This window comes from Rhinoraja longicauda, chromosome 24, assembly GCF_053455715.1.
Source record: "Rhinoraja longicauda isolate Sanriku21f chromosome 24, sRhiLon1.1, whole genome shotgun sequence".
NCBI classification, from domain to species: domain Eukaryota; kingdom Metazoa; phylum Chordata; class Chondrichthyes; order Rajiformes; family Arhynchobatidae; genus Rhinoraja; species Rhinoraja longicauda.
In genome coordinates, this window is record NC_135976.1 from 23,970,175 (window position 1) to 23,997,270 (window position 27,096).

The window sequence follows — 27,096 nt, forward strand, 5'->3', positions numbered from 1 at the left end:
TTCTGGATTTCTCTTTTTCTCTCTCACTGTTGCTTTTACTCCTCCTTTCCTCACTCCATTCCTCTCTTCCTGCCATCTTTGCCCAATCTCTTTCTCTCTGTTCCTAGCATCTCTGGCTTCTAACTCAGTGCCAACCTTCTGTTACTCTTCCATAATCTCCCTGCTCCCACCTCCCTCACCCCTCTCCCCACTCATTTTTCAAAATATTAATAATAATGTTTTGTGGTATTTGTTAATGACTGAATGCTGTATATATTTCATTAACAATAAATTGCATAAGGGTGAATATTCAATGAAATGAAAGAATTATAGGTGGTTTATGTAGAGTGATCAATAGCTCAAGATAGTGATAGATCGAGTAGCTCTATAAAATGAATGTTTCTGAAATCGGCTTATGGACACCTCTTGGGACAGGACCCTGACATAAGCTTGGGTCTGTCTACAGTTTGGAAGGCAACTGACTGATCAGCCGATATTACATGGGAATTGGAGTTCAGAAAAATAAATATTGTTATAATTGGACAGAGTAAAGAAGTTCCTGGAGTAATGTGTGCAATTTAGGTCCCTTATATAAATAAAGATCTATTAGCATTGGAGACAGTGCAGAAGAGATTCTCTGGAATAATTCTTAGGATGTAAATTGTTGTTAGAGACAGCTACAATCTGTTTTTTTGGAGTTTAGAAGAATGAGGTGATCTTATGGAAACATCTACAGTCATAACGGAGACACAAGATAGTTGACTTCCGAGCAAAGAATGAACCGCTGGAAGAGCTCTGTTGAAAAAGCCTGAGAATCTTTTGCTGATGGAGCAAGACAGGGTATATATTGCGATATTTCCAATTGTAGGAGGATGTGGAATGAGGGGATATGGTTGCAGGATAAGGAGCAGCTGTTTAAAACTGAGGCGTGGAGGAATTTCTTAGAGAAGGTGAATCTGGATCATTCTCCCTCAAGGAATGAAGGAGGCTGGATCACTGGTGGTGTTTCAAGAGGAGGGTGATAATTTTTTTGAAAGGTTAAGGAATTGAGGGCCATGTGAAACTACTACAGAAGAGGTGTTGAGGCCTGGAGCAGATCATATTGAATGGTGAGACAGGCTTGAGGAGCAGATGGCATATTCCTCCACCTGTTATCTTGTGTTCTCTCTGACTTCCTCCTCTCAATATCCCCTGTCTCTATGCCTCTTAACCTCTATTTTCTCTCTCTCTCTCTCTCTCTCTCTCTCTCTCTCTCTCTCTCTCTCTCTCTCTCTCTCTCTCTCTCTCTCTCTCTCTCTCTCTCTCTCTCTCTCTCTCTCTCTCTCGCTCTCGCTCTCGCTCTCTCTATCTCTCTCTCTGTGTCCCTCCCTCCCTTGCCCCCTCTTCCTCTCTATCCATATCTCTCTCCTCTCCCCCCTCTCTTTCTCCCTCCCTCTTTCACTTTCTCTGCCCCTTCTCTCCTCCCTCCCTCCCTCCCTCCCTCCCTCCCTCCCTCCCTCCCTCCCTCCCTCCCTCCCTCCCTCCCTCCCTCCCTCCCTCCCTCCCTCCCTCCCTCCCTCCCTCCCTCCCTCCCTCCCTCCCTCCCTCCCTCCCTCCCTCCCTCCCTCCCTCCCTCCCTCCCTCCCTCCCTCCCTCCCTCCCTCTCTCCCTCCCTCCCTCCCTCCCCTCTCTCTGTCTCTCTCCCCTCTCTCTCGATCTCTCTCTCACCCCCTCCCCCTCTCTCTCTCTGCCCTCTCTCTCTCTCTCTGTGTCTCTCTCTCCCCCCTCTCTCTCTCCCCCTCTCTCTTTCTCTCCCCCACCCCCCTCCCCTTCCTTCTCTCCGTCTCTCTCCCTCTCTCTCCCTCCCTCCCTCCCTCCCTCTCCCCCTCCCCCTCCCTCTCCCCTCCCCCCTCCCTCTCCCCTCCCCCTCCCTCTCCCCCTCCCCCTCCCCCCTCTCTCCCCCTCTCTCCTGTCTCTTCCCTTTTCCCCTTGAGAACACTCTCTGTCTCTTCCTTTCTTCTTATCCATCGTTGACCATCCATTTCTCTCACGTTCTTTTCATCTCCCTTTCATGCTCCCAGCTCACTTCTTCATTTCTCCGACAGATAGCTCTTGCTTCCAGCGGCGGTCTCTACTGCCTGAGCTCCGGATGCAGCTCCAGTGTAAATATCCGGCTGCATGTGGGGTTGGCTGTGTGTTGTGCTGTGTTTCAAAGTGTGCTTCACTTTGGTATGTGGAATTCACTATAAATTTGGAATAATCAGCTATCAACTCGGGTTCAAACACACAAAGAAGCAAAGATCCTGTGGGATTGTAGCCCCGTAACTGATCCCAATAATGGGCTGTGCATTAGATTCTAGGTCTCGTCTCTGATGTGTTCTTCTATCGGGTCTGAGCCCAGTAATTGATTCTGTCATGGGCCATCCTGTGGGATCCAAGTTCAGTATCTGCTCCTGGTAATGGGCTCAGCTGTGGGGATTGGACCCTGAACTGCTGGATTCCTCATACTCACGGGCAAAGCCTCTTTGAGCACTCTAAGCTTCTTGTACCAAGGCCCACTTCCAGCAGTTTCAATCTCTGCCAGGCCCAGCAGTAAGAGATTGTGGAAGATAAATGCCAGTTGATGAAAATGGTCAGTTCCACGGTAAGAAAATATCACAAAACATTCATCTGAAAGTCAACATTTTGTCCCACCCCTTACCACGGAAAGCAAATTAACTTTTCGTGGAGTTCACTTGTTGGGATGTTGAAAAGTAGGATCTTGTCTTTTTTCAGCTCACCTGGCAGTCACAAGGGGCAGGTTGTGAGTGTGAGCAAGCGTTCACTCAGTATGGTGTCCTGACATGGTTGGCTCTGCTGACACAGCACCAGCCACCTCCACACATACTCCCAATTATTTCCCCTTTGGAGTTACCCACTTGAACGTTGTACCGTCATGCTGTGTTCCGAACCTCAGGCGTATTCTGTAGCCCCTCCTCACTTTGCTTCTTTGAGTTGTATGGTCCCTAACCAACTCATTGTAGATGGAAATAGATCTGATAACACTTGTTTTCTCCCAGCTGATTAAACACTTACTGACGATGAACTTCTGTCGGTGGAAGAAATTACTGGCCTGAGAAATGCATTAACATGGTCAGAGACCAAATCCTGGATCATTAACATGGTCAGAGACCAAATCCTGGGCCATTTCTGCCCTCATTTCTCTCACACTAACTCCTTCTCATTGTGCTGTTCACTCTGACGAAGGGGTCTTCTCACCCTCTCTCTCACTCCCAAACCTAACAGTACCTCAAACACGCATGAGATTTGGTTCTGCAGATTTCAGGTTGTATTCCCTCTCTAATAAGTGTGGTGTAAGGGGCTGCTGGCATTTCCCAGCCCGGGTGAGCCATAACAAGGCCCAGTTCACTGGTGGTTTCCATCTCTGACTAACTCCAAAGGTGAGAGACTTGAGAACATGCTTGAATATGAAATCAATAAAAAGGATGCTGTATTGAATAAGAAAATGGTGGGTTTTACCCTCAAACAAAAGAGCAGTAGAGAGTTGAAGAGAAAAGTAAAAAAACAAACTGTAGATGCTGGAAATCTAACATAAAAACAGAAAATGCTGGAATTACTCTGCAAGTCAGGCTGCATCAGTGGGAAAAGAAACAGAGTTAAGGTTTCAGGTCAAAATCCCTTTGTTAGAACTGGGAAGGGGTAGGGAGGAATGTTGCTGAGTGAGTAGAACCAAGGTGACCATGGGGATAGGTTGTAAACAAGGTTAACTAGTCAGTTTGTGGATAGGGACAGTTAGAAGGTGAGAACAGAGGCAAGTGAATCTAATTGTGAAATACAAAGGTAATATCACAGGGGGGTGACTGATACAGACAGGAATCAGGTTACCTGAAGTTGTAAAATTCAATATTGAGTTTGGAAGACTGCGACCTGCAGAGACAGAAGATGATGTGCTGTTCCTCAAGCTTGTGTTAGGCCTCACTGTTAAACCACAGGAGGCCACAAATTAATAGGTCAGAGTGGAAGCAGGCTGTGGAATTGATGCGCAGGCCGCTGTAAGCTCAGGGTTGTCTCTGAGGACTGAACTCAGGTGTTCTGCCAAGTGGTACCCAATCTATGTTTGGTTTCTCCAGATTTCCAGCATTTTCGGTTTTTATTTTACAGAGCTGAAGTGCTTTAGGAAGTTGTGTGGTTGGACAAATATGGCAACCAGAACTGGAGAACGTGCATTTCAGAAGATGCTGGGTGGGGGACTATGTTACTGAGATCAGAATGGGCGGGCTATGAAAGATTAGAAAATAAGAAAGGTTTTCAAAATCAAGCTATAGCCAAGTTGACATAGACTCGCAAAAATGGATGATGAGCTGACAGAACTCGGTGTGTGCAGAAAAACGAGCGGCAGAGATTTGTAGGAGAGTGAGTCTCACAGCACCTGGGCTAAAGCAGGAATGCAGCCTGCAATGTTGGGAAGGGAGAGGCCAGTTTCAAGGAGGGCTTAAACTGAAAGCTCAGCTTGGGATTGGACAAGGCTGTAACTGTGGACAGGATGAATCTTGCAGCAAGGAGATGACAGGCTTGGTATTCTAAAAGTGAAATCGGACGACGATTAATAGGACCTGTCCACTCCAGCGTAAATCAGTGACTCGGTGACACCAGTCTGGCCACAACTTTGTTGTATTGCAACAGAAGCCGCAATCCATTGAGAAAGTTGCTTGAGCAGATCAAGGTTCAAGGTGACATTTGCAGTCCTTAGAATGTTTTGCAAACCTGTACATCTTTGGAGTGTGGGAGGAAACCGGAGCACCCGGAGAAAACCCACGCAGTCACAGGGTGAATGTACAAACTCCGTACAGACAGCACCCGTAGTCAGGATCAAACCCAGGTCTCTGGTGTTGTGAGGCAGCAACTCTGCCGCTGCACCACTGTGCCATCCACTGAGTCCTTGAGCTTGCAGTCCTTTTTTTTTATATCAAAAAATACTTTATTCAAGTAATAAATATTTACTTACAAAACATCTTCTTTTTTAACAAACCCATCCGACATTTCCGGAGGTTACACATTCGATACAGGCATTCACTTGCAAATTTACAGACATTTACACAGTATCCCTTATTTGGAGGGGCGTCTCCACCACACACTGCCCCCCCATGTCCAGCAGCGGAAGTACCCTAGACTGTGGTCCTCCCCCACAGGGCCTTGGTGTTGGCTGCACCAAGCTTCAGTGCGTCCCTCAGCACGTACTCCTGCAGTCTGCAGCGGGCCAGTCGGCAACATTCCTTGACGGACAGCTCCTTGAGCTTGCTCACCCACCTTTGGTTGACAGGTGTAGTTACTTATTTCTCTGCTGCTTTTACAAACATCCCAGCTATATGTACTTAAATCTAGGATGAGGAGTCATCTGCCGCTCCTAAGCCTGCCTCCTTCCTTAGTATGTAAAATTTAACCAACCAAGCGGCATGGTTTTCGAGTATAAACACCAACTCAACCTGTCGTTTGTCCACCTGGTTCTCCAGTGCCTGTTATTTCACCTGCATTAAGGCTGGCCAATAACTTCCTCTTTTGCGTTTAACTTTATTTCCTTTTTGTGACAACTTCTCAACTATCTGTATCGCCTTGGCAGTAGCCATCTGCCTGTAACTTTCAGTGTTCAACAAAACAAATATAAAGCCAAGTCAAATGTTGGACTCCCAAAGTTTCTCCCCAGATCTCAACTAAGTATCTTGACCACCAGAAACAAAAGCAAAATTGGAGGCACAAAATACAAGCATGATTTGGTCAACACCACCACTCTTAGTCCATTCACACTGAGGGAATGGTGCAGGTGATTCTTTGGCTAGGAGAAAAAAAGCTGAACCTTGAAGGACAGACGGTTGAGTGAAATATTACAGGCCAAAGTGTCAATGCCTGCAGATAGTTACAGCTAAGGTTTTCCATAGCAATTTTACCTTCCATAGCAATTTTACTTGATGACATCCTCCTTTTTGCTGGGCAACCAGAACTGCACACCGTGCTCCATACAGTTGCATCATGATTTGTACTCAGTCTGAAGAAGGGTCTCGACCCGAAACGTCACCCATTCCTTCTCTCCTGAGATTCAGCCTGACCTGCTGAGTTACTCCAGCATTTTGTGATACCTATGATTTGTACTCAGTACCCTTCCAAATCAAGGCAAACATGGCAAACATCTTCTTCGATACCCTGTCCACCTGGCTTACCACCTTTTTGGAACCATACACCTGTACTCCCAGATCTTTCTGTTCTGCCACACTCTCCAAGACTCTGCCATTTACTGTGTAAGTCCTACCCTGGTTTGACTTGAGATATTAAAGTGTAACATCTCATGCTTGTCAAAGTTAAATTCCATCTGCCTTTCCTTGGCCTGCCTTCCCAACTGATCTAGGTCCTGTGATGAACTTAGATATCTTTCCTCACTGTCTACTGTCAACTCCTTGGCATGGAAGGAGTTGAGGCGTGGGGCAGATCAGCCATGATCATATTGCATGGCGAAAAGGCTTGAAGGACCAAGCAGCCTACCTATGCTCCTATTGTCCTATGTTCTCTCTGAGAACAGGCAGACGTCTCAGAGCATTGCAGCATTCACTCAGTAATTTTTGTTCTCAAGTTTTTTGGAGCCCCCTACACTCCCACTCTCCTTCACATTAGGAAGCTAAATCGCTAACAACAAATCATAACCAGCACTGAGCCCAAAGGAAGCTGAGCAAAGATGAGTTCACCAGGTGTAATTTCAGTATAGGGAGATTTCGGGAGCATCGGTGTAGATTTGGGAAGTGATAGCAGTCAAATTACTTTAGAATACTAACGATTGGGCATTAATTAGTTCATGAGGGTCAAGAGTAGATTTGATGATGAGAGAACACGAGAAAAGGAGGGAACATACGGAAAGAGGACACATTACCAATATCACCCAACATGGAAACACTTGAGGAAGTTGCGTGCTGATAGATTTGAGAAGGTTGAAGCCAGGTCACACTGATCAGAGGATGTGTGAGGGGAAATTGGAAAGGAACTGGAGGAATAAGTTCAGAGCTCTTTTCTCCCCTTATTGCCCTTTCAGTTGCCTTCTGTTATTTTTTAAAAGGTTCCCAATCCTCTAGCTTGGTATTAGTATTGGTTTACTATTGCTTGGGAGATTAGGACTACACTCTCATCTTATGGGAGGTCCATTCAGAAGTCTGATAACAGTGGGGAAGAAGCTGTTCCTGAACCTTTTGTATCTCCTGCTCAATGGGAGAGGGGAGAAGCGGGAATGACCAGCGTGTGAATGGTCCTTGATTATGTTGGCTAATTTTCCCATCGCAGCGTGAAGTGTAGATGGAATCAATGAAAGGGGGGCTAGATTATGTGATCAACTGAGCTACACCACAACTCTCTGCAATTTCTTGTGGTTTTGGGCTGAACAATTGCCAAACCAAGTTGTGATGCATTCCGATTTGATGTTTTCTCCAAAGTGTTGGAGTAAAGCAGCAGGTCCAACAGTGTTTGTGGAGGTAATGGATGGGCAATATTGTGGGTTGGGGTTCTTCTTTAGACTCATCCATCTCCTCCACAGATGCTGCCAAATCCGCTGTGTTACTCCAGCACATTGTGATTTGATTATGATTCCAGCACCTGCAGATCCTTGTGTTTCCAGGATGCTTTCTGTGGAGCATGTTGAAGTCACACCAAATTCTATTAGTTTTCTGAGGAAGTAGAAGCATTTGAGTGTTACTATAACAACATGTAAAAGACATTTGGACAGGTATATGGACAGGAAAGGTTTAAAAGGGGTATTGTCCAAATTCAGGCAGGTGAAGCCAGTGTAGATGGGGCATCTTAGTTGGCCTGGTCAAATTGGGCCTGTTTCCATGCTGTATCACTCTATGTGTGTAATTTCTAGGCCATAGCGTTGATTCGGACAAATTATTGATGATGATTAAGCGCAGAAACTTGAAGCTCTCGCCAACCTCCATATGAGCACCATTGATGCTGACTGGGGCGTGTGCACCACCCAGGGTTCTGAAGTCAGTAAGTTAAGGATTGAGTTGCAGAGGGTTTGCTGGCTCCTAGGTCCAGGAGTTTGGAGATGAATTTGGTTGGGATTACAGCGCTGAAGGCTTTCAGAGTTATGCACAATCAGAGATGAAGTCTTTCAAACAAAACAACTCAAAGAAAGCAGGAGTCAACCATGCATCCTTCAAGCCTACAATCCCCTCCAACAAAATTACGGCTGATTGTGTGTCTTAGTTCCACTCTTCTACCCGAGGTCAAATCTCCCAGTTCCCTTAGTTTCTGAAAGTATATTGATCTCAGCCTTTAACCTTCTTCACAACTTGCAATCAGAACCATCCGAGGTAGTGAGTTCCTCTTTTACAACCCTTTGTATGTAAGTAAATTTTTCTTTGAGGGCCAAAAAACTGGCTGACCCCTCTCCTCTGCAGTGTTAAAATCCCTCAGTTCTCTTGGTGAATATTAAAAAAACATGTGCACAATTTGATGATGAAGTTATCTCTGTGTCTGGATCATGGGTGTTCCTCAACCAACTTCACTATAGCAGAAGTTACTTTTGTGGGATCTTGTGTAATGTAGCCATTTCATTTCACATGAAAATAGGAGCAACGATAGGCCATTGGGCTTCTACCCCACAATTCCATATTGTAATGGTTGATCACTACTGGCCTCATCTCTTTTTTTGGTTCATTTTCCCTTACGTTCGGCGACTGAATCTCTCAAATATTTATTTATATTTACCTCAAATATATCAAATTAATTGGCCTCCACCATTCACGGGGCCACAGAATTCCAAACATTCACTACATTCTCAGGGGATAACATTTCCATGCATGTCAATTTTAAATGACTGTCCCTTTGTTTTGCAGCTACATCCACCTGTCCATGACTCCTCCACAAGTGGAAATGTCCCAACATCTACCCTTAGGATCTTAGATATTTGAATAAAGTCACCCTTCGTTCTTCTAAACTCAAGGAGATACAATCATAATCATAGTCATAACCGTAATTTATTATCCAAGTATGCTTTGCAACATACGAGGAATTTGGTTTGCCATACAGTCATACCAAAAAAGCAGCAAGACACACAACTACATAAAAATTTGACATAAACAGCCACCACAGCGGCTCCTCCACTTTCCCCACTGTGATGGAAGGCAATAAAGTCTTATCTACTTTCCTCCTTTTCCTCCCGCGGTCAGGGGAGTTGAACCATCCGCAGCCGGTGATTGAGCTCCCACGTCGGGGTGGTCTAAGCTCCCGCATCGGGACGGTCGAAACTCCTGTGGCTAAGTCCCCGAAATCGGTCCCAAACCAGGGACCGCGAGCTTCACGATGTTAAAGTCCACAGTTCGCGCTGGTTGGAGATCCAAAGGCCGATCTCTGGCCAAGGGATCGCCCGCTCCAAGATGTTAAAGTCTGCAGGCTCCGCGGTATTGCTCTAGAAGTCCCAAACACGAGACCGCCAACTCCACGATGGTAGGCCGCAGTGCATGCAGAGATACGACACAGAAAAAGTCGCATCTCCGTCGAGGAAAGAGATTAAAAAACGCATCCCCCACTCCCCCACCACCCCCCACAAATACAAAAACAAAAGATAAGCTAAAACATACATTTTACAGCAAACTAAAAACACAAAGAATTAAAAAGACGAAGACAGACTGTTGGCGAGGCAGCCATCATGCAGCGCCTTTCTTGATAGGACAACCCTCTCATACCAGGAGTTAGCCAGTATTCCTGTATGGCCTCACCAACATCCTGTGTAACTGTCGTACAACCTCCCTATTCCTAAACTACAAACCCAATGCAATAAAGACCATTTGCCTTCTCAACTATTGTTTGGAATTGCCTTTTAACATTATGTGACGTTTGTGCAATCTACTGCAATATCTAGACCCCTCTGAACTTCACCACTTGCAGACCCTCTCTATTTAGATAATAATCCAGCTTTTGATTGGTCTTACTGATGTACATAACCTCACACTTCCCCACATTAAACTCCATTAGCCAGGTTTTCACTCAGTCTATTTACATCCCCTGGCAGAATCACAATGTCCTATGTTATAATTTCCTATATTATACACGTCAAAGAAAGGTATTGACAGCAAAACACTTGGTAACATCCTGATGTCATGGAAGTCTGTTTAAAAATTGAATTATTTTCCATGATCTCCCATCTCTTACCATTTACTTCCTTCAGTTTCTAACTACCTCGTCCCTTTCTCCTTATTTCCTTCTCTCAATCTCTGTGCTTTCCCACTTCATCCCCAGCTCTGATTGTCAATATTTCCAGTGCGTCACATAATCCACTCTTTTTTCCCTGGATGATTTCCAGGAGTCAGAGGACAGCTCCCGAATCTCCATTTCCTTCTTCCGTCTGTTCCGTGTGATGCGCCTCGTCAAATTGTTGAGCAGAGGAGAGGGTGTTCGAACTCTTCTGTGGACGTTCATCAAGTCCTTCCAGGTAAGGGAGCTTGGTATGCTGTACACAAAGCAAGCATGGGGGAAGACCAGCAAACACATTAAGGTGATGGAGAGAGGGCAATCAGTTGACAATGAGTCAGAGCAAGAAACAAATGGCAGGGAGGAGTGTGGAGTACCAAATAAAGAGCTCTAAACGTGTGGATCCTGTGGCTGTGGTTCCATGGGCTCTCAGCTCTACCACTTCCTATCCATTATCTTCCAACGACCTTGTCTCTTTTTGTCCTATTGGAATATTGAGATTGGATGGGGACAACTGTACTAAATGGGACTGGCCAGTATCAGAGACAGTAGTGATAGTATACTACACACTGGAGACGGAGTGAGAAGATAAAGTAATCACACACATTTAGCGAGCACGTCTTTATTGGTTTTCTTTTCATTTTCTGACAGGCTCTTCCCTACGTGGCACTTCTCATTGTGATGTTGTTCTTCATTTATGCAGTCATTGGAATGCAGGTAAGGCCAGGTAACCTCTGCTGCAGGTGATTCCTTGGAAGGCACCTGCAGGTTTCTGCAGCTGGAACTTTAAAGGGTGACTGATGTCCATTCATCTCCAAACCACTCTTTACCCTCCCCTGCACGGCTGAGCTGGTGTTCTCATGAGCTCCTCTTCCTGGTTCACAGGTCTTTGGCAAGATTGCCAATGTGGATGGGTTGCAGATCAATCGCAACAACAATTTCCAGACCTTCCCCCAAGCCGTGCTCTTGCTCTTCAGGTGAGTGGTAACTCTCGCTGTGCCTATTGTTAACCCATTACTTGGTAGAGGGTGACTATGTCTCTTCCGATCTCCAGGTGTGCCACAGGGGAAGCCTGGCAAGAGATCATGCTGGCATGTCAGCCTGGCAAGCTGTGTGACCTAGAGTCTGACTACCAGCCTGGGGAGGAGTACACCTGCGGAACCAACTTTGCAGTCTTCTACTTCATCAGCTTCTACATGCTGTGCGCCTTCCTGGTGAGCTTTGTTCAGCAAAACTGTAACCTTGCTCCCACCTACCTGCACAGACTATGGCAAGGACCCATGAATCCAACACTGAGAGACACAGCTACAGTCACCAGAATAGCCCAAGTAGCAGACATCATCAGTTCAGTGAGTTCAGGGCAGTGGGATGTAAATCACTCTGCAGTTGGTGTAGTAGTGCAGTTGGTAGAGTGGTGCAGTTGGTAGAGTGGTGCAGTTAGTTGAGCTGTTCCCTCACAGTACCAGAGACCCAGGTTCAATCCTGACCTCAGGCACTGTGTGTATGGAATTTTCACATTCTCCTGGTCACCGCTTGGGCTTCCTCCAGTTTTCTCCCATATCCCAATAACTTGTGGGTTAGCAGGCTAATTGACCCACAGTAAATTATCCCCTCGTGCAGGCGAGGGGTGGAATCTGAAGATGACGAGACTGTGGCAGAAATGAAAAAAAAGGATTAATGTAAATGATGTTAATGTTTAATACGGACTCGGACCGAGGGGCCTGTTTCTGTGCTGTCTAATTCTCAGATTGGAAGCTCAGCTGTGTGCCCATAGTAAGCTCTTTGTTTGTTGATCTACACGGGCATTTTTTAAGCAATAACCTGATTTTTAAATTGTTTTGTGTTCAAATTCTCCTTTGCCTCACCTCCCAATGACTATAATTTCCACATCAGAGTCTGCACCTTCACTTGCCAAGTTTCTGAAGCAGGAACTCCCCATTTTCTACACCTCTGCCTCTCTTTTCTCCATATAAACAGTCTCTGCAACCATCCGCTCAGATGTATTATGTGGTTTGTTCAAATTTTGCTCACTGCTTAGTGACAGTCCCGTTCAAGCTCCCTGGTACATTTCGCTTCATTCAAGCTTGCCTAGATTTTTGTCTTAATCACTATCATCTTTTTCAGATCATAAACTTGTTTGTGGCTGTCATCATGGACAATTTCGATTATCTGACACGAGATTGGTCCATTCTGGGCCCTCATCATCTTGATGAATTTAAGAGGATATGGGCTGAATATGATCCTGAAGCAAAGTAAGGGTACAAGCATTCACATGGCACAGGCTTGTCCCCATAGCCTACGTATACACGTACACATACGTCGATATTCACTCACACTTGTATCACACACATACCGACACACTCACATACACAGCCACACACTCTCACATCACACACATACACAGATTCTCTCACTCACACATCACACATACAAGCACACATCACATACACATACAAATATTGTACACATCATGCACAACCTAATAACATTCAAAACAAACATACATACATACACCGATCAGCCAAAACATTATGACCTGAAGAGCCAAAACATTATGACCACCTGCCTAATATGCTGTTGGTCCTCCGTGTGCAGCCCCATACGCAGCAGGGTGCGAGGCACTGTGTATTGTGACACATTCCTCCCGTGACCACCATTAAAATTTTCTGTGACTTGTGCCACAGTAGACCTTCTTTTGGTTCGGACCAGACGGGATAGCCTTCGTTGCCCTCGCGCATCGATGAGCCTTGGGCGCCCAACACCCCGTCGCCGGTTTGTGGTTTGTCCATCCTCGGACCACTGTCGGTAGGTACTCACCACTGCTGACCGGGAGCACCCCACAAGCCTTGCCGTTTCAGAGATGCTCTGACCCAGTCGTCTGGTCATAACAATTTGGCCCTTGTCAGGTCTTTACTCCTGCCCATTTCTTCCGCATCCAACACATCAACTTCAAGAACTGATTGTTCACTTGCTGCCTAATATATCCCACCCCTTGACAGGTGCCATTGTAACAAGATAATCAATGTTATTCACTGTCAGTGGTCATAATGTTTTGGCTGATCGGTGTATATTTACAAAAGCATCACATAAACTGCACACATCACATCACACACATACAAAACAGCACACATAAACAAAATCATGACACAGAAATCGTGCGTATTGTGTGCATGCACGTACATACAAATGGACAAATATCACATCACATCATAAATTTCACACACAAATATAACACGCACAATCATCACCCGCACACAAATATCACACACACACAAACACATGTAGGCATCACTCACACATGCACAAACATCACACACTCATATATTTGTACACAATCATACGCTCACCCTCACACTCATACTTCACGCCATTTTCATACATTCACACATCCTCGTATTCCTACCCCCACATTTGGATTCCTGACACCTGTCGCCCCGGCTCCACTCACACCAACACACTCATATCCACACCTTCACATACACTGTCTCACTTATCCACGCACCCACACACACACACGCACACTACAAAGAAAAATATATGTAGAAGTCGTAATAGAGTGTGACATGGAATAAGACAATTTGTTCCATTTCAATTACAAGTTGAAAAATTACTATCCAGACTAATCTCATCTGCACATGCAAACACAGGTACACGTCCACGTTCATGACTATGCATGCTTTTACACACTGAGAGGGAGCACATACACAAATACACAAATACACACACACTGCTGATGATGGTTTCCTGATTCTTTGCAGGGGTCGGATCAAACACCTGGATGTGGTGACCCTGCTTCGACGCATCCAGCCCCCATTGGGATTTGGCAAATTTTGCCCCCACCGTGTGGCTTGTAAGGTATGGTTGGTAGTAGTAGTCAGGATCGAACCTGGGTCTCTCGCGCTGTAAGGCTGCAACTCTACCGCTGCACCACCATGCCATCTGCTATGTAGCTGGAATAGTAATCCAGAGTTTGTCACAGTGGCACTGCTCTTTGAGCCACTGCCTCATAGCTCCAGCGGCCCAGGTTCAATCGTGACCTCGAGTACTGTCTGTGTGGAGTTTGTGTGTTCTCTCTGTGACTATAAACAGGACACTAGGATAGTATGTTGCCTCCCTGGTGCATCCAGCATGTCCTGGAGCGGCAGCAGAACTTTTTCAGGGAGGTGGGGGGTAGCCAGACGTTGGCAATAATGACATTATAAAGAAAAAGGGTGAAGTCCTGTGGAGTGAATATAGGGAGTTAGACAACAGGTTACAAAGCAGGACTTCAATTGTAAGGCTCGTGTATTGACGAGGGTGAGAATAGGAGGATAGGATAGATGAATGTTTGGCTAAGGAGATGGTGCAGGGGACAGGGACACAGATTTTTGGACCATTGGGATCTCTTCAGGAGTAGAGGTGACCTGTACAAGAGGGACAGATTGCACCTGTACTGGAGGGTGACCAATATCCTTGCAGTGAAGGTTGCAAGTGCTACTTGGGAGGTTTTAAACTAAAGTGGCAGAGGGGTGGGAACCAGAGTAGAAGGTCAGCAAATAGAAAGGTAGAGGTTAGGACTAGTAATTCTGAGCGGGAGGATGAGCAGGGGCAAGTTAAAGAATAGGGTGGAAACTGAACGGCTGAAGCATGTGTATTCCATGTGGGTGAAGCAGATGAACTTAAAGCATGGGTCAGTGCTTGGAACTATGGTCTTGCAGCCATTAAGGAGACATGGTCAGGACTGGCAGTTCAACATTCAACCTGTTCAGTACTGCCTTCAACCACTGAAGGTCACCTCACCTTCTGTCTCCTTTCTCTGTTCATTTATTTATTTACTTATTTATCTATTTATTCATTTCCCTATGTTCTCAAAATCTCTGTAAAGCGTCTTTGAGTATATGAAAAGCGCTATATAAATAAAATACATTATTATTATTATTATTAACATTCCAGGGTTTCAATGTTTGAGACATGATAGAGAGGGGACGGAAAGAGAATGGCACTCAGAGAGGACCTGCTGGAGGGTACATCCACAATGACAATATGAATAGAGCTCAAAAATAAGAAATGTGCAGTCACTCCAATGGGATTATATTATAAGCCACCCAATAGCCAACAGGAGGTAGAGGATAGATATGTAGACATATACTTATAACAGAAAGCATGTGGAGGCTTTGGAGAGGACGCAGAAGTGGTTTGTCAGAATGCTGGCTGGATTAGAGGGTATTAGCTATAAGGAGAGCATGAACAAACTTGGATTGTTTTCTCTAGAACATTGGAGGTCGAGGGGAGACCCAATGAAATGTTTAAAATCATCAGAGGTATAGATAGGCTAGATAGTCAGAACTTTTTTCCACAAGGTCGAAATGTCAAAGATTAAAGGGCATAGCTTTAAGGTGAGAGGGGCAAAGTTTAAAGGAGATGTGTAGTTTCAATAGATGTGCAAGCCTAGTCTCTTCCTCAGCTTTGTTTGGTGTAATGTCCTCTCCTGTTGTTGATCTTCCCATTCTCCGCCATTTTTAGAGGCTGGTCGCTATGAACATGCCCATGAACAGCGATGGCACAGTCACCTTTAACGCCACCCTCTTTGCACTCGTTCGAACAGCCCTCAAAATCAAAACTGAAGGTAGGTGAAAATATTGGTCGGATGGGCAACTACCTCAACAACCCTGCTCTAGAAATACCAAAAGGGAGGCCGGATTTGTGGAGTCTTGGAGTTAAGAATGTACATTAAGAATGTAATTAATAGAAACATGAGGAAACCAATTGGCCTGATTTCCCTTCAATCTGATGACAGCTTGCCTGCATTATGGACTTTGATTCTCTCAAAATTCCCAAAACTGCATTTCCCTAAAAATATTCAGCGACTGAGCACCTGCAGCCTCTTGGCAATAGAAATGTAAAAAATGACTGCCCTCCTTGTGAAGAGATTTATTTTTGTCTCCGTCCTGTTTGGCTGACCCCCATGTCTTGGGACTGTGACCTTAAGTCTTAGATGTCGTTGCCTGGAATACCAATAGCCCTACATCTAAACCTGTCAAGCCTTGAATATATTTTGTATGGTTCTGAGATTAAGTAGGAAGAAACTGCAGATGCTGGTTTACACCGAAGATAGACACAAAATGCTGGATAACTCAGTGGGACAGGCACGGTAGCGTAGCGGTAGAGTTGCTGCTTTACAGCGAATGCAGCGCCGGAGACTCAGGTTCGATCCTGACTACGGGTGCTGCACTGTAAGGAGTTTGTACGTTCTCCCCGTGACCTGCGTGGGTTTTCTCCGAGATCTTCGGTTTCCTCCCACACTCCAAAGACGTACAGGTATGTAGGTTAATTGGCTGGGTAAATGTAAAAATTGTCCCTAGTGGGTGTAGGATAGTGTTAATGTACGGGGATCGCTGGGCGGCACGGACTTGGAGGGCCGAAAAGGCCTGTTTCCGGCTGCATATATATGATGATAATGATAACAAGCCACTTTCCCAGGAACCAGCCTGGTAAACATTCAGCAAATCCTTCCAACACAAGAATATGTTTGCTTGGCTCCAGAGACCAGACAAGTACTGACATCCCAGGAGCAGGCTGACTCGGACTCTGCATAATCTCGGTTACATGCCTTTACTCTTTTAATAAAATCGGGGGTTGCAATTACATGAAGGTGTTTCAAATTCATGCAACTTATGTGTGCGGGTCCTCCCCAGTTTACAAACACCCGATTTATCTACAGCCCATCCATACGAGCAAGTGCTTTGGAGACCAAGCAAGATGGATTTGCTGGTTGGTGCCTCACATCCCTTCTAAATATCTTCCCCCTTACCCTACACTTATGTCCTTGAGTTTTATCTACCTCTGATAAGGAATCAGTTTTCTCATAATTTACATATCTCAATCATGTCCCCTCTTAACCTTCTCTGATCCAGAAAAAGCAGACCTAGCCCCTCTCATCTCACCTCGTACCTGAAACGCCCCCGTTCCATAGCCGTATCATTTTGTTAAATTATCTTTGCAACCAGGGAATTTTGAACAGTCCAACGAGGAACTGAGGGCCATTATCAAAAAGATCTGGAAACGCACAAGCATGAAGCTACTTGATCAAGTGATTCCCCCCATTGGAGGTGAGTAGATGTTGAGTAAGAGAGGTATTCCGAGTCTTGTGAAGAAATGGCTGTGGCTTTGCCATTGATGGCAGTTCACTGTAAGTGGGCGTGGGAGTTCCACACAGGCAGGTGTGAGGCCGGACATTGCCATCACTTCTGGAAACACAGGTGGATAATTTACTACCCGGACCCTGGTGGAAGCTCTTCTCTATTCAATCCATTTAAGAGGGTGGCACCTTGGGCAGCTGGTAAAGCACCTGCCTCACAACGCCACATCGTCGGATTTCTTCCCACATCCCAAAGACATGTGGGTTTATAGGATAATTGGCCTCTGTAAATTGACATTAATATGTAGGGAGTGGATGGGAAAGAGGAATAACCGAGAACTAGCTGGTCGGCGCAGACATGGTGGGCCGTAGGGCCTGTTTACATTCTGTGTTTTTAAAACTAATTCCATTAAGAGACTGGGTGTTGGAATGGTCACATGATTTAAAAAAATGGAATCACCAAGAGGTGCAGCTTGGAACCAGGCCCTTCGGCCCACCAAGTCCGTGCAGACATTTCAACCAATCTTACTTCAGTTTAAAAAAAAAAAAAATTCCTCACATTCTCAACAACTGCCGCCAGATTCGACCCCTCACACACACACACACACACACACACACACACACATGGGGGATTTTACAGCAGCTAATTAACCTACCAAAGGTGGACTCAAAATGCTGGGATTAACTCAGAGGGCCAGGCTGCATCTCTGGAGAGAAGGAATGGGTGATGTTTCGGGGCGAGACCCTTCTTCAGACTGATGTCAGGGGAGTGGGCGGGACAGGCATAGAATGTAGTCGGAGACAGTAAGACTGGTAGGGGAACTAGGAAGGGGAGGGGATGGAGAGAGAGAGAAAGCAAGGGTTATTTGAAGTTAGAGAAGACAATGTTCATACCGCTGGGGCGTAAGCTACCCAAGTGAAATATGCGGTGCTGTTCCTCCAATTTGCGCTGGGCCTCACTCTGACAATGGAGGAGGCCCAGGACAGAAAGGTCAGATTGGGAATGGGAGGAGGAGTTAAAGTGCTGAGCAACCGGGAGATCAGGTAGGTTAAGGCGGACTGAGTGAACGTGTTCAGCGAAACGATCGCCGAGCCTGCGCTTGGTCGCGCCGATGTAGAGAAGTTGACACCTGGAACAATGGATACAGTAGATGAGGTTGGAGAAGGTGCAAGTGAACCTCTCTGCCTCACATGAAAAGACTGTTGGGTCCTTGGATGGAGTCGAGGGGGGAGGTAAAGGGACAGGTGTTGCATCTCCTGCAGTTGGGAAGGGGGTGGTTTGATGGGAAGGGATGAGTTGACTAGAGAGTTGAAGAGGGATCGGTCTCTGTGGAAAGCAGAAAGGGGTGGAGATAGGAAGATGTGGCCAGTAGTGGGACCCCGTTGGAGGTGGCAAAAGTGTTGGAGGATTATATGCTGTATGTGACGGCTGATGGGGTGGAAGGTGAGGACAAGGGGGACTCTGTCCTTGTTGCGAATGGGGGGAGGAAGAGCAAGAGCAGAGCTGTGGGATATCGAGGAGATCCTAGTGGGAGCCTCATCTATAATGGAAGAGGGGAACCCCCTGTTTCCTAAAGAATGAGGACATCTACGATGATCTAGTAGGGAAAACCTGGGCGCAGATGTGCGGAGATGGAGGAATTGGGAGTAGGGGATAGTCTTTACAGGAAACAGGGTGGGAAGAAGTGTAGTATAGATAGCTATGAGAGTCAGTAGGTTTGTAGTACAGTAGATGTCTGTCAATAGTCTGTCTCCTTTGATGGAGATGGTGAGATCCAGAAACGGTAGGCAGATGTTGGAAATGGTCCTAGTGAATTTGAGTACAGGATGGAAATTAGTCATGAAGTTGATGAAGTCAGTGAGTTCTTCATGGAGGCAACACCGATGCAGTCGTCAATGTAGTGGAGGTAGAGCTCAGGGATAGGGCCAGTGTATGCCTGGAACAGTGATTGTTTGACGTACCCTACAAAGAGGCAGGCGTAGCTGGGGCCCATGCGAGTGCACATAGCTATACCTTGAATTTGGAGGAAGTGGGAGGAGTCGAAGGAGATTTTTGATGAAGAGCGTGTGAGGTGTCTTGGACATAGGTAGAGAGGGATTGGACTTGGAGGGTAGGCTTGCCAACTTCCTCACCCCCAAATAAGGGAAAAGGTGACGTCACCGCCCCGCGCCCCATGTGACCTCACCCAGCCAGTGGCCACGTGCTCCCTCCACCAATGGCGGCCACCCGGGCCAGGAGGCGGGTTGCTACACAACCTCCGTCAGGTGGCACCCGGGCCTACACTGTCTGGGACTACAGTGTCCGGGCCTAGATTGTCCGGGCCTACAGCGCCGTCCGAGCCTAAAACGGGACAAAGGCGGTTTCATATGGGACAAAACAATTTAGCCCAAAATACGGGATGTCCCGGCTAATACGGGACTGTTGGCAACCCTACAGGATGGAGTCAAGGTATGTGAAAATTAATTTGGAAATAACATAACTTCTTGCTTCTTTGAAATGTGGGAGAAAACTCACACAGTAACGGGGAGAACATGCAAAATACACAGACTGCACCTCTGACCATGATTGACCCCTGTCGCTGGATCTGTGAGGCAGCAGCTCTACGTGCTGTCACACTACTTGCTGCCCAATTGCTTGAATTTATTTGAGTGATTTTAAGAGTGTTAATTTTTTGCATATTAAAAAAATAATTCTGTGTCAAAATATTTCATCCTTTAAAAGTTTTTGATACTTTTAATTTGTTGTTCTGGTCCATAATGTCAGTAGATTTGACAGAGGGTTAGCCGCATGTGAGTTTTACCTGAGTGTCAGATTTCACAGTCCTATTGTGGGTGGGATTGGAGCACGCCGTGATGGGATTAACATCGCAGAAGTCACTGCTACTCTGACAACTGAACTGGCTTCCTGCAGTACTGGGAGCAGTGTCAGTTAAATAGTCAGTCACAGACAGTTCGTCACTGACTCCGAGTTAGTTTCATGCAACTGTTTGTTGAACGGCTGTTTTTTATAATACAGCTGTGGTTTCGGAAACTCTCGGATAGGCATGGACTCTGAGGCCCCTCACTCATTGACGTTGACACAGATGGGAAGTGAGAGATGCCTTATTGTCCATATCTTGTGTTAAGTTCATAAAAATGATTCTGCTTAGTGAAGCGACAATAAAGATCAAACATTTTCCACTCAGATGATGAAGTGACCGTTGGCAAGTTCTATGCCACATTCCTCATCCAGGAACACTTCAGGAAGTATAAGAAACGGCAGGAAGAATATTACGGAATTCTTCCATCTAAAAAGAAGCAGACTGCAAATGAAATTGAGCTTCAGGTAATGCCTGAGGGAAAGGAATGGAGAGGAGGAGCAGTGAGGGGGGGGGGGGGAGGGGGTTCACTGAGAGATGAACAGGTCACTGGGTGGGTCAAGAATCAGCGAGGTTGTCGAGAAGGGGTTTAGGTCAGTGAGGGGGAGAGATGGATCAGAGAGATGGAATGGGAGTGAGTGATGGGACCAGGGATTTGGGGTTAGTGGTGGAGTGTAGCAGTGGGGGGGGGGGGGAGGGGGCAGATTGGGTCAGTGATGTAGGGAAGTGATGGGGTGGGTGTCAGTGAGGTGGGCAGTGATGGGGTTATGAGGGAGTTGGGGGCAGAGGTTAGTGAGTGGGGGGGGGGGGTGGGTGTCAGTGAGGTGGGCAGTGATGGGGTTGTGAGGGACTTGGGGGTTGAGGTTAATGAGAGGGGGGTGGGTGGGTGTCAGTGAGGTGGGCAGTGATGGGGTTGTGAGGGGGTTGGGGGTGAGGTTAGTGAGTGGGGGGGGTGGATCAGTGACTAGGGCCAGTGATGGGTTTGGGTCTCTGAGCTGTCTCAGTTTGGCAGGGTCGCTGAGGGAGGGGATGGGTCACTGATGGGGAGAGATTGGTGAGGGTGAGTCAGAGATGGAGGATCAGTGGGAAGGCGGGTAAGGTTGTGGAGTTTGGGAGGGGGTCAGTAGGAGGAAGTGGAGGATGGGGGGTTGTGCTAGCAATGGGGTGGGTGTGGGGCAGTTAGAGGGGATGTCAGTGATGGTAGGGTAGGTTGGGAGAGCATAATTTAGTAATGCTAAACTAGTAATGCTATTAGGTTGGGAGAGTGATAGGTTGGGAGAGCATAGTTTAGTAATGGGATCGGGTGTGAGACAGTTGGGGAATTGATGATGAGAGATCAGTGGGAGGATCAATGGGTTGGGGGTCTGGTCAGTGATGGGACAGAGTGTGAATGGCTTCAGTGAGTGGACTGCAGGAAAGGGCTCTGGGTGAAGTCTGTGACCTGGGATGCTCAGAGTAGTGGTAATGGATGGATGTGTGTTGGTTGAAGTTCACTGAGGTGGTTCATGAAGCTTCATTCTGCGGGCCCACAGGCCGGACTGCGCAATGTTGAAGAGGATGTCGGTGAAGACCTCCATCGCACAGTGTCCGGAGAGCTGCCGATTGACGAAGGAGAGAGGACGATTGAGGACGGTGGCCTGGATGAGATGATATACCGGGTTGGTCAATTTATCAGTGGGATTTGTGACGTTCAGGGAATTTTCTTGGCTGAACCCCAGGATTATTTTATAAACCCAGTGGAAGTGTTTCATGGATCCGAAAATGAGTCCATTCACAGCTCCTTTCTTGTTATTAGCCACTCTGACTTTATGGGAATTCCCAGCTATCAAAATATGTCAAACTCTGGTGTGACTACATAAACAGGTTTTATTTCCCCACTGAAGGAATTATATACTTGCAATAAAGGGAGCGCAGTGAAGGTCACTAGATTAGTCTTTGGATGATGGGTCTGTTGTATGAGGACAGATTATGCAGGCGGGTCCATATTCCCTGGAGTTAAGAAGAATAAGAGGTGATATCATTGATAGTTTGCAGTGTTTTCCTCCCACGAACCAAAAAAAAAAGGGTTGTTTGGGTTAATTGGCCACTGTGAATTCCCTCCAGTGTTTAGATAAATGGTAGAATCTACAAAGATCGATGGGACTGTGGGGAAAACAAAATAGGATGTGTGTTGTGGTTGGAATGGCCTATTCACATGCTGTATAACTCTATGCATTGCATAAAATTGTTATGGGGCTCAAGAGGATAGATATGGAGTCGCTGGGGAGTTGAAAATCTGAGAGGGGTGGGAGAGTGTAAGATGGGGTTGGCCATTCAGGACAGAGGTGGGAAAGTTCTTTAGCTGGGGTGGTGAATCTTTCGAGTAACCTCCCAGGATGGCCGAGGAAGGTCATCGTTGTGTAGTCTGAAGGAGGGTCCCAACCCGAATCGTCGCCTATCCCGTTGAGTTCCTCCAGCACTTTGTACTTTGCTCTTGATTGTGTATCTTTATTCAGGTCGATGGATTTTATAGATATATAAAGGGGATTGAGGAATATGGGGTTAGTGCAGGAAAAGGGGACTGAGGTGCAAGGCCGATGAGGATTTTACTGAATGCCGGAACAGGTACGAGGGCCCAAATGGCCAGATCTTGCTCTTCCTCCTGAGTGCTTGAGTAATCACAGCTGGAACTGCAGCAGGATAGTGCTTGACTTTGAGCATTGCTTTCATAGCAAACCTCTTTAGTAATCTGTGGTGAAATTAAAGCTTTTATATTGGGCATTGAATTATGCACAAAGAACAGGAAAATACTTGCCTCTCCTTAGTTGTCAGACATGTTAAAACACATCAAACACATCACAAAGACAGCCTTCTTCCACCTCAAAAACATTGCCCATCTCCGTCCATCCCTCTCCTCCACAGCTGCAGAAACCCTCATCCTCGCCTTCATCACCTCCCGTCTGGACTACTGCAACAGCCTCCTCTATGGCACACCCTCAAAAATCATCAGTAAACTTCAATACATTCAAAACTCCGCTGCCCGTCTACTCACCCACACCCCGATCCGTGACCATATCACCCCCGTCCATTACAAACTCCACTGGCTCCCCATCCCCCAGAGAATCCAGTACAAAATCCTCCTCATAACCTACAAAGCCCTCCATAACCTGGCCCCATCCTACCTGACCGATCTCCTCCACAGGCACACTCCCACCTGCACCCTCCGCTCTGCTGCTGCCAATCTCCTATCCCCCCACATCCGGACCAAACTCAGATCCTGGGGGGACAGGGCTTTCTCCATCGCTGCTCCCACCCTATGGAACTCACTACCCCAAACCGTTAGAGACTCCTCCACACTCACCACATTCAAAACATCGCTGAAGTCTCACCTGTTCAGTACTGCCTTCAACCACTGAAGGTCACCTCACCTTCTGTCTCCTTTCTCTGTTCGTTTACTTATTTACTTATTTATCTATTTATTCATTTCCCTATGTTCTCTAAATCTCTGTAAAGCGTCTTTGAGTATATGAAAAGTGCTATATAAATAAAATGCATTATTATTATTATTATTAAGATCTGGTTTAATCTCATCTGGAACTGCTGGTTGGATATCTCAAAGTCAAGTTCCAGACTGTGCCACAGGACCGAAATAGCTCTTGTTATTACTGACACCCAGTGTGATTGCAATAAAATAGACTTATCGTTCCTGCCCCTGATTGCAACCTTGAACTCAATTGAGCACACATTTCTCCAGTCCTCTCCACCGTCATCCAGCAAAAAGGGCAGCTGCCACTTAGTTCCAAGATGTAGAGACGGGAGCAATCAGCAGTTGTTGCTCTCCCTGAACTTGGTTTATGGCGTTTTAAAGGCACGATGTGAATGGAAACTGGTTCCTTTTAGTTAATTTATAAAATGAAGTATGTTAATTTGAAATTACCATGAAATCAATTTAAAAGTGGTGTTAAAAGTCTGTATCCTGTCCTTCAAGAGAGCCGGAGGATTGTTTGGAGAGCAAGCTGATTCCTATCAAATGGACAGAAGTGGCTCCTACCAGCAACAGATCACAAGCCAACGACCACTTCTGTTCAGTAAATCGGAGGGTGCAGGAGAGGAATTTCCACATGGCAGGCTGACTGAACTGCCCTTCAACACAACCGACTTCTTCCCCTCAGCTGAGAACAAGAACATGAATAACTCAAACATCAAAGGCCAAAGCAGGTAAAAGAGATCGGAGGCAGCTTTTGCACAGGCACAGTGATGCAGCGGTAGAGTTGCTGCCATATAGTGCCAGAGACCCGGGTTTGATCTTGACTATGAGTGCAGTCTGTGCGGAGTTTGAACGTTCTCCCTGTGACCGCGTGGGCTGTCTCCAAGTGCTCCGGTTTTCTCTCATACTCCAAAGACGTACAGGTTTAAAGGTTAATTGGCTTCTGTACATTGTAAATTGTATCTAGTGTGTAGGATAGTGCTAGTGTCCGGGGTGATCGCTGGTCGACACATACTACGTGCGCCAAAGGGCCTGTTTCCATGATGTACCTCGAAAGGCCACAGCAGGTAAAGTGATAAAAACACAGCATATATACAAATTGGCGCAGGTGAACACTGAAATTACTGAAAAATTCAGTAATTCAGAAAAATACTTAATTATCACCTCTTTGCATTGTTTTGAGCTGAAACCACTTACTTGTTCAGATACAACACAGCCCGTGCCATTACACACATCACTGGAAGCACACTGCACTCAACTGACCCACTGCACACCCCACAGTTACACAACTTCACACACACTCACCAAGTGTTCTTTTCAGTTTCGCACTCAGACACACACGCACCCTATCCTTTCCCACCTATACTGTACCCCATCCAACACCTCAGCCTTTCTCACACACGCGTACACACACGCGTACACACACACACACACACACACACACACACACACACACACACACACACACACTACCCCATTCAGCAGCCCACCCTTTCATACACAATACCCCATCTAATACCCCACCCTTTCACACACACTGTACCCCATGCAATGCCCCAGTCTTTTGCACACACACTGCACCCCATCCAACACCCTACCCTTTCACACACACACTGCACCCCATCCAACACCCTACCCTTTCACACACACACTGCACCCCATCCAACACCCTACCCTTTCACATTCACTTTACTCATCCTACACCCCATCCTTGAACATTTACACCGCATTTGAGCTCCGAAGCCTGATTATACATCTATTATCATATCATATCATATATATACAGCCGGAAACAGGCCTTTTCGGCCCACCAAGTCCGTGCCGCCCAGCGATCCCCGTACATTAACACTATCCTACACCCACTAGGGACAATTTTTACATTTTACCCAGTCAATTAACCTACATACCTGTACGTCTTTGGATATTGGTGTTGACATGGTGTCTGATATGTGATTTTAAAATATATTGTCCAAAGTAATATCCCTTGATTTCAGTGTGGTTTATATAGTTGAGCATCAGCTGCAGGTGTGTGAGCTCCCATTAGGTAATGTGTATGCCGAGAATATTCCATCCTTCCTGTGACTCAGAGAAAACATCCAGCCAGGTTATCCCTTTCCTCTTTACTAAGCTACAAGTTGGTGACAATTTATCCCATTGGTCATGTGGTTGTGGTAAGGAAGAGAAGTTTCATTGGCCTCAGAAAAGCTGTCCGCTCACCATTTGTCCAGCACTTTTCTATTCACTGTGACCCTTTTTACTTCATTGCAGCCTTTACTACGAAGATGAATTACAAAAGGAAATTGCAAAACTTGAGTTTGATGGTGATCTTGATGCCAAATTAATGCAGGCCGGGCAACAGTCTCCCCCAGTGTCAGGTCAGTAAACAATAGATGTAAGATTTCATTCATGACTAAAATATATTCAAGTAACCTGCAGTTAATCATTTGCTTGGACACCTTGATGATCCTCAGAGGTACAGTCCTAGGTTGTCTGCATTCTGGACTCGGCATTATTTGTGCTGATAATCACCTCTACTATAGTCAGCTGTGATTTCATCTGACAATTCACTCTTAACTGGGTCAAATGGTTGAGAATTGAAGTTCCACTACAGAGGTTGGCACATAACTCAGGCTGACACTCCGCTGCTGAAACATGATCTGCTGCAATGCTGAAGACTTAACATGGGCCCCATCAGATGGGTGTAAACATCGCACGGGTTTATTTTACGGGAAAACATGGAAATTATCCTGATCCATTGGCCAACATTTATCCATTACCCTCAGCAAAATCAAAAGCAAAAAAAATCTCCAGATGATAGGAATCTAAAATTTAAACAGAAAAAGCTGGAAATATTCAGCAAGTCAAGCAGTGTCTGTGCAGCAAGAATCACAGGTTGACAACACTTCACCACAACTGTGCAGAGTGAGAAAACAACATGTTTTGGGTCGCAGAGAAAGTGGAGGCGTGGGAGAATGGTCTGCAATAGGGAGATCAAATCTGCCAAAGGAAGGCCAAGAGAGACGCATGGTACATGAGGCAGTGGTGCTGGTTGAGCAAAGGAGGTGAAGGCTTATTAGTTGGAGGATTTGTGAATAGATAGAACATAGAACAGTATAGCACAGAAACAGGCCCTTCAGCCCACAATATCTGTGCCGAACATGCCAAAAGCAACTCTTATCTGCCTGCTTATAATCCATATTCCTCCATTCCCTGCATACGCATGAACCTATCCAAAAGTCCCTTAAATGCCAATATCGTAACTGGTTTCACCACCACCCCTGATAGTGCATTCCAGGCAATCACCACCCTCTGTGTAAAAAAAACTTGCCCCGCACATTTCCTTTACACTTTGCTCCTCTCACCTTAAAGCGAATCCCTTATAAAAGTGAATGCAAAAGGAGGAGAGAGGAAAAGAAACAGCTGGAATTGTGAGATACAAAACACAAGCTAATGTTGGGCATGGTTGGTGT

At 46.1% G+C, this 27,096-nt stretch overlaps 1 protein-coding gene across 1 annotated transcript in view; it reads left to right on the top strand.

Moving 5' to 3' along the window:
* The window catches only part of LOC144605310 (voltage-dependent L-type calcium channel subunit alpha-1S-like), an 86,510-nt gene that overhangs the window by 53,300 nt on the left and 6,114 nt on the right, over window positions 1-27,096 (top strand). The window contains exons 23-35 of the mRNA XM_078420428.1: window positions 2,064-2,120; window positions 10,298-10,426; window positions 10,837-10,902; window positions 11,071-11,162; window positions 11,240-11,399; window positions 12,310-12,437; window positions 13,944-14,040; window positions 15,688-15,790; window positions 17,172-17,273; window positions 20,488-20,627; window positions 21,693-21,818; window positions 24,128-24,357; window positions 25,895-26,001. Coding sequence (XP_078276554.1) covers window positions 2,064-2,120; window positions 10,298-10,426; window positions 10,837-10,902; window positions 11,071-11,162; window positions 11,240-11,399; window positions 12,310-12,437; window positions 13,944-14,040; window positions 15,688-15,790; window positions 17,172-17,273; window positions 20,488-20,627; window positions 21,693-21,818; window positions 24,128-24,357; window positions 25,895-26,001 — 1,537 coding nt within the window. The remainder of the gene's footprint in view (window positions 1-2,063; window positions 2,121-10,297; window positions 10,427-10,836; window positions 10,903-11,070; window positions 11,163-11,239; window positions 11,400-12,309; window positions 12,438-13,943; window positions 14,041-15,687; window positions 15,791-17,171; window positions 17,274-20,487; window positions 20,628-21,692; window positions 21,819-24,127; window positions 24,358-25,894; window positions 26,002-27,096) is intronic.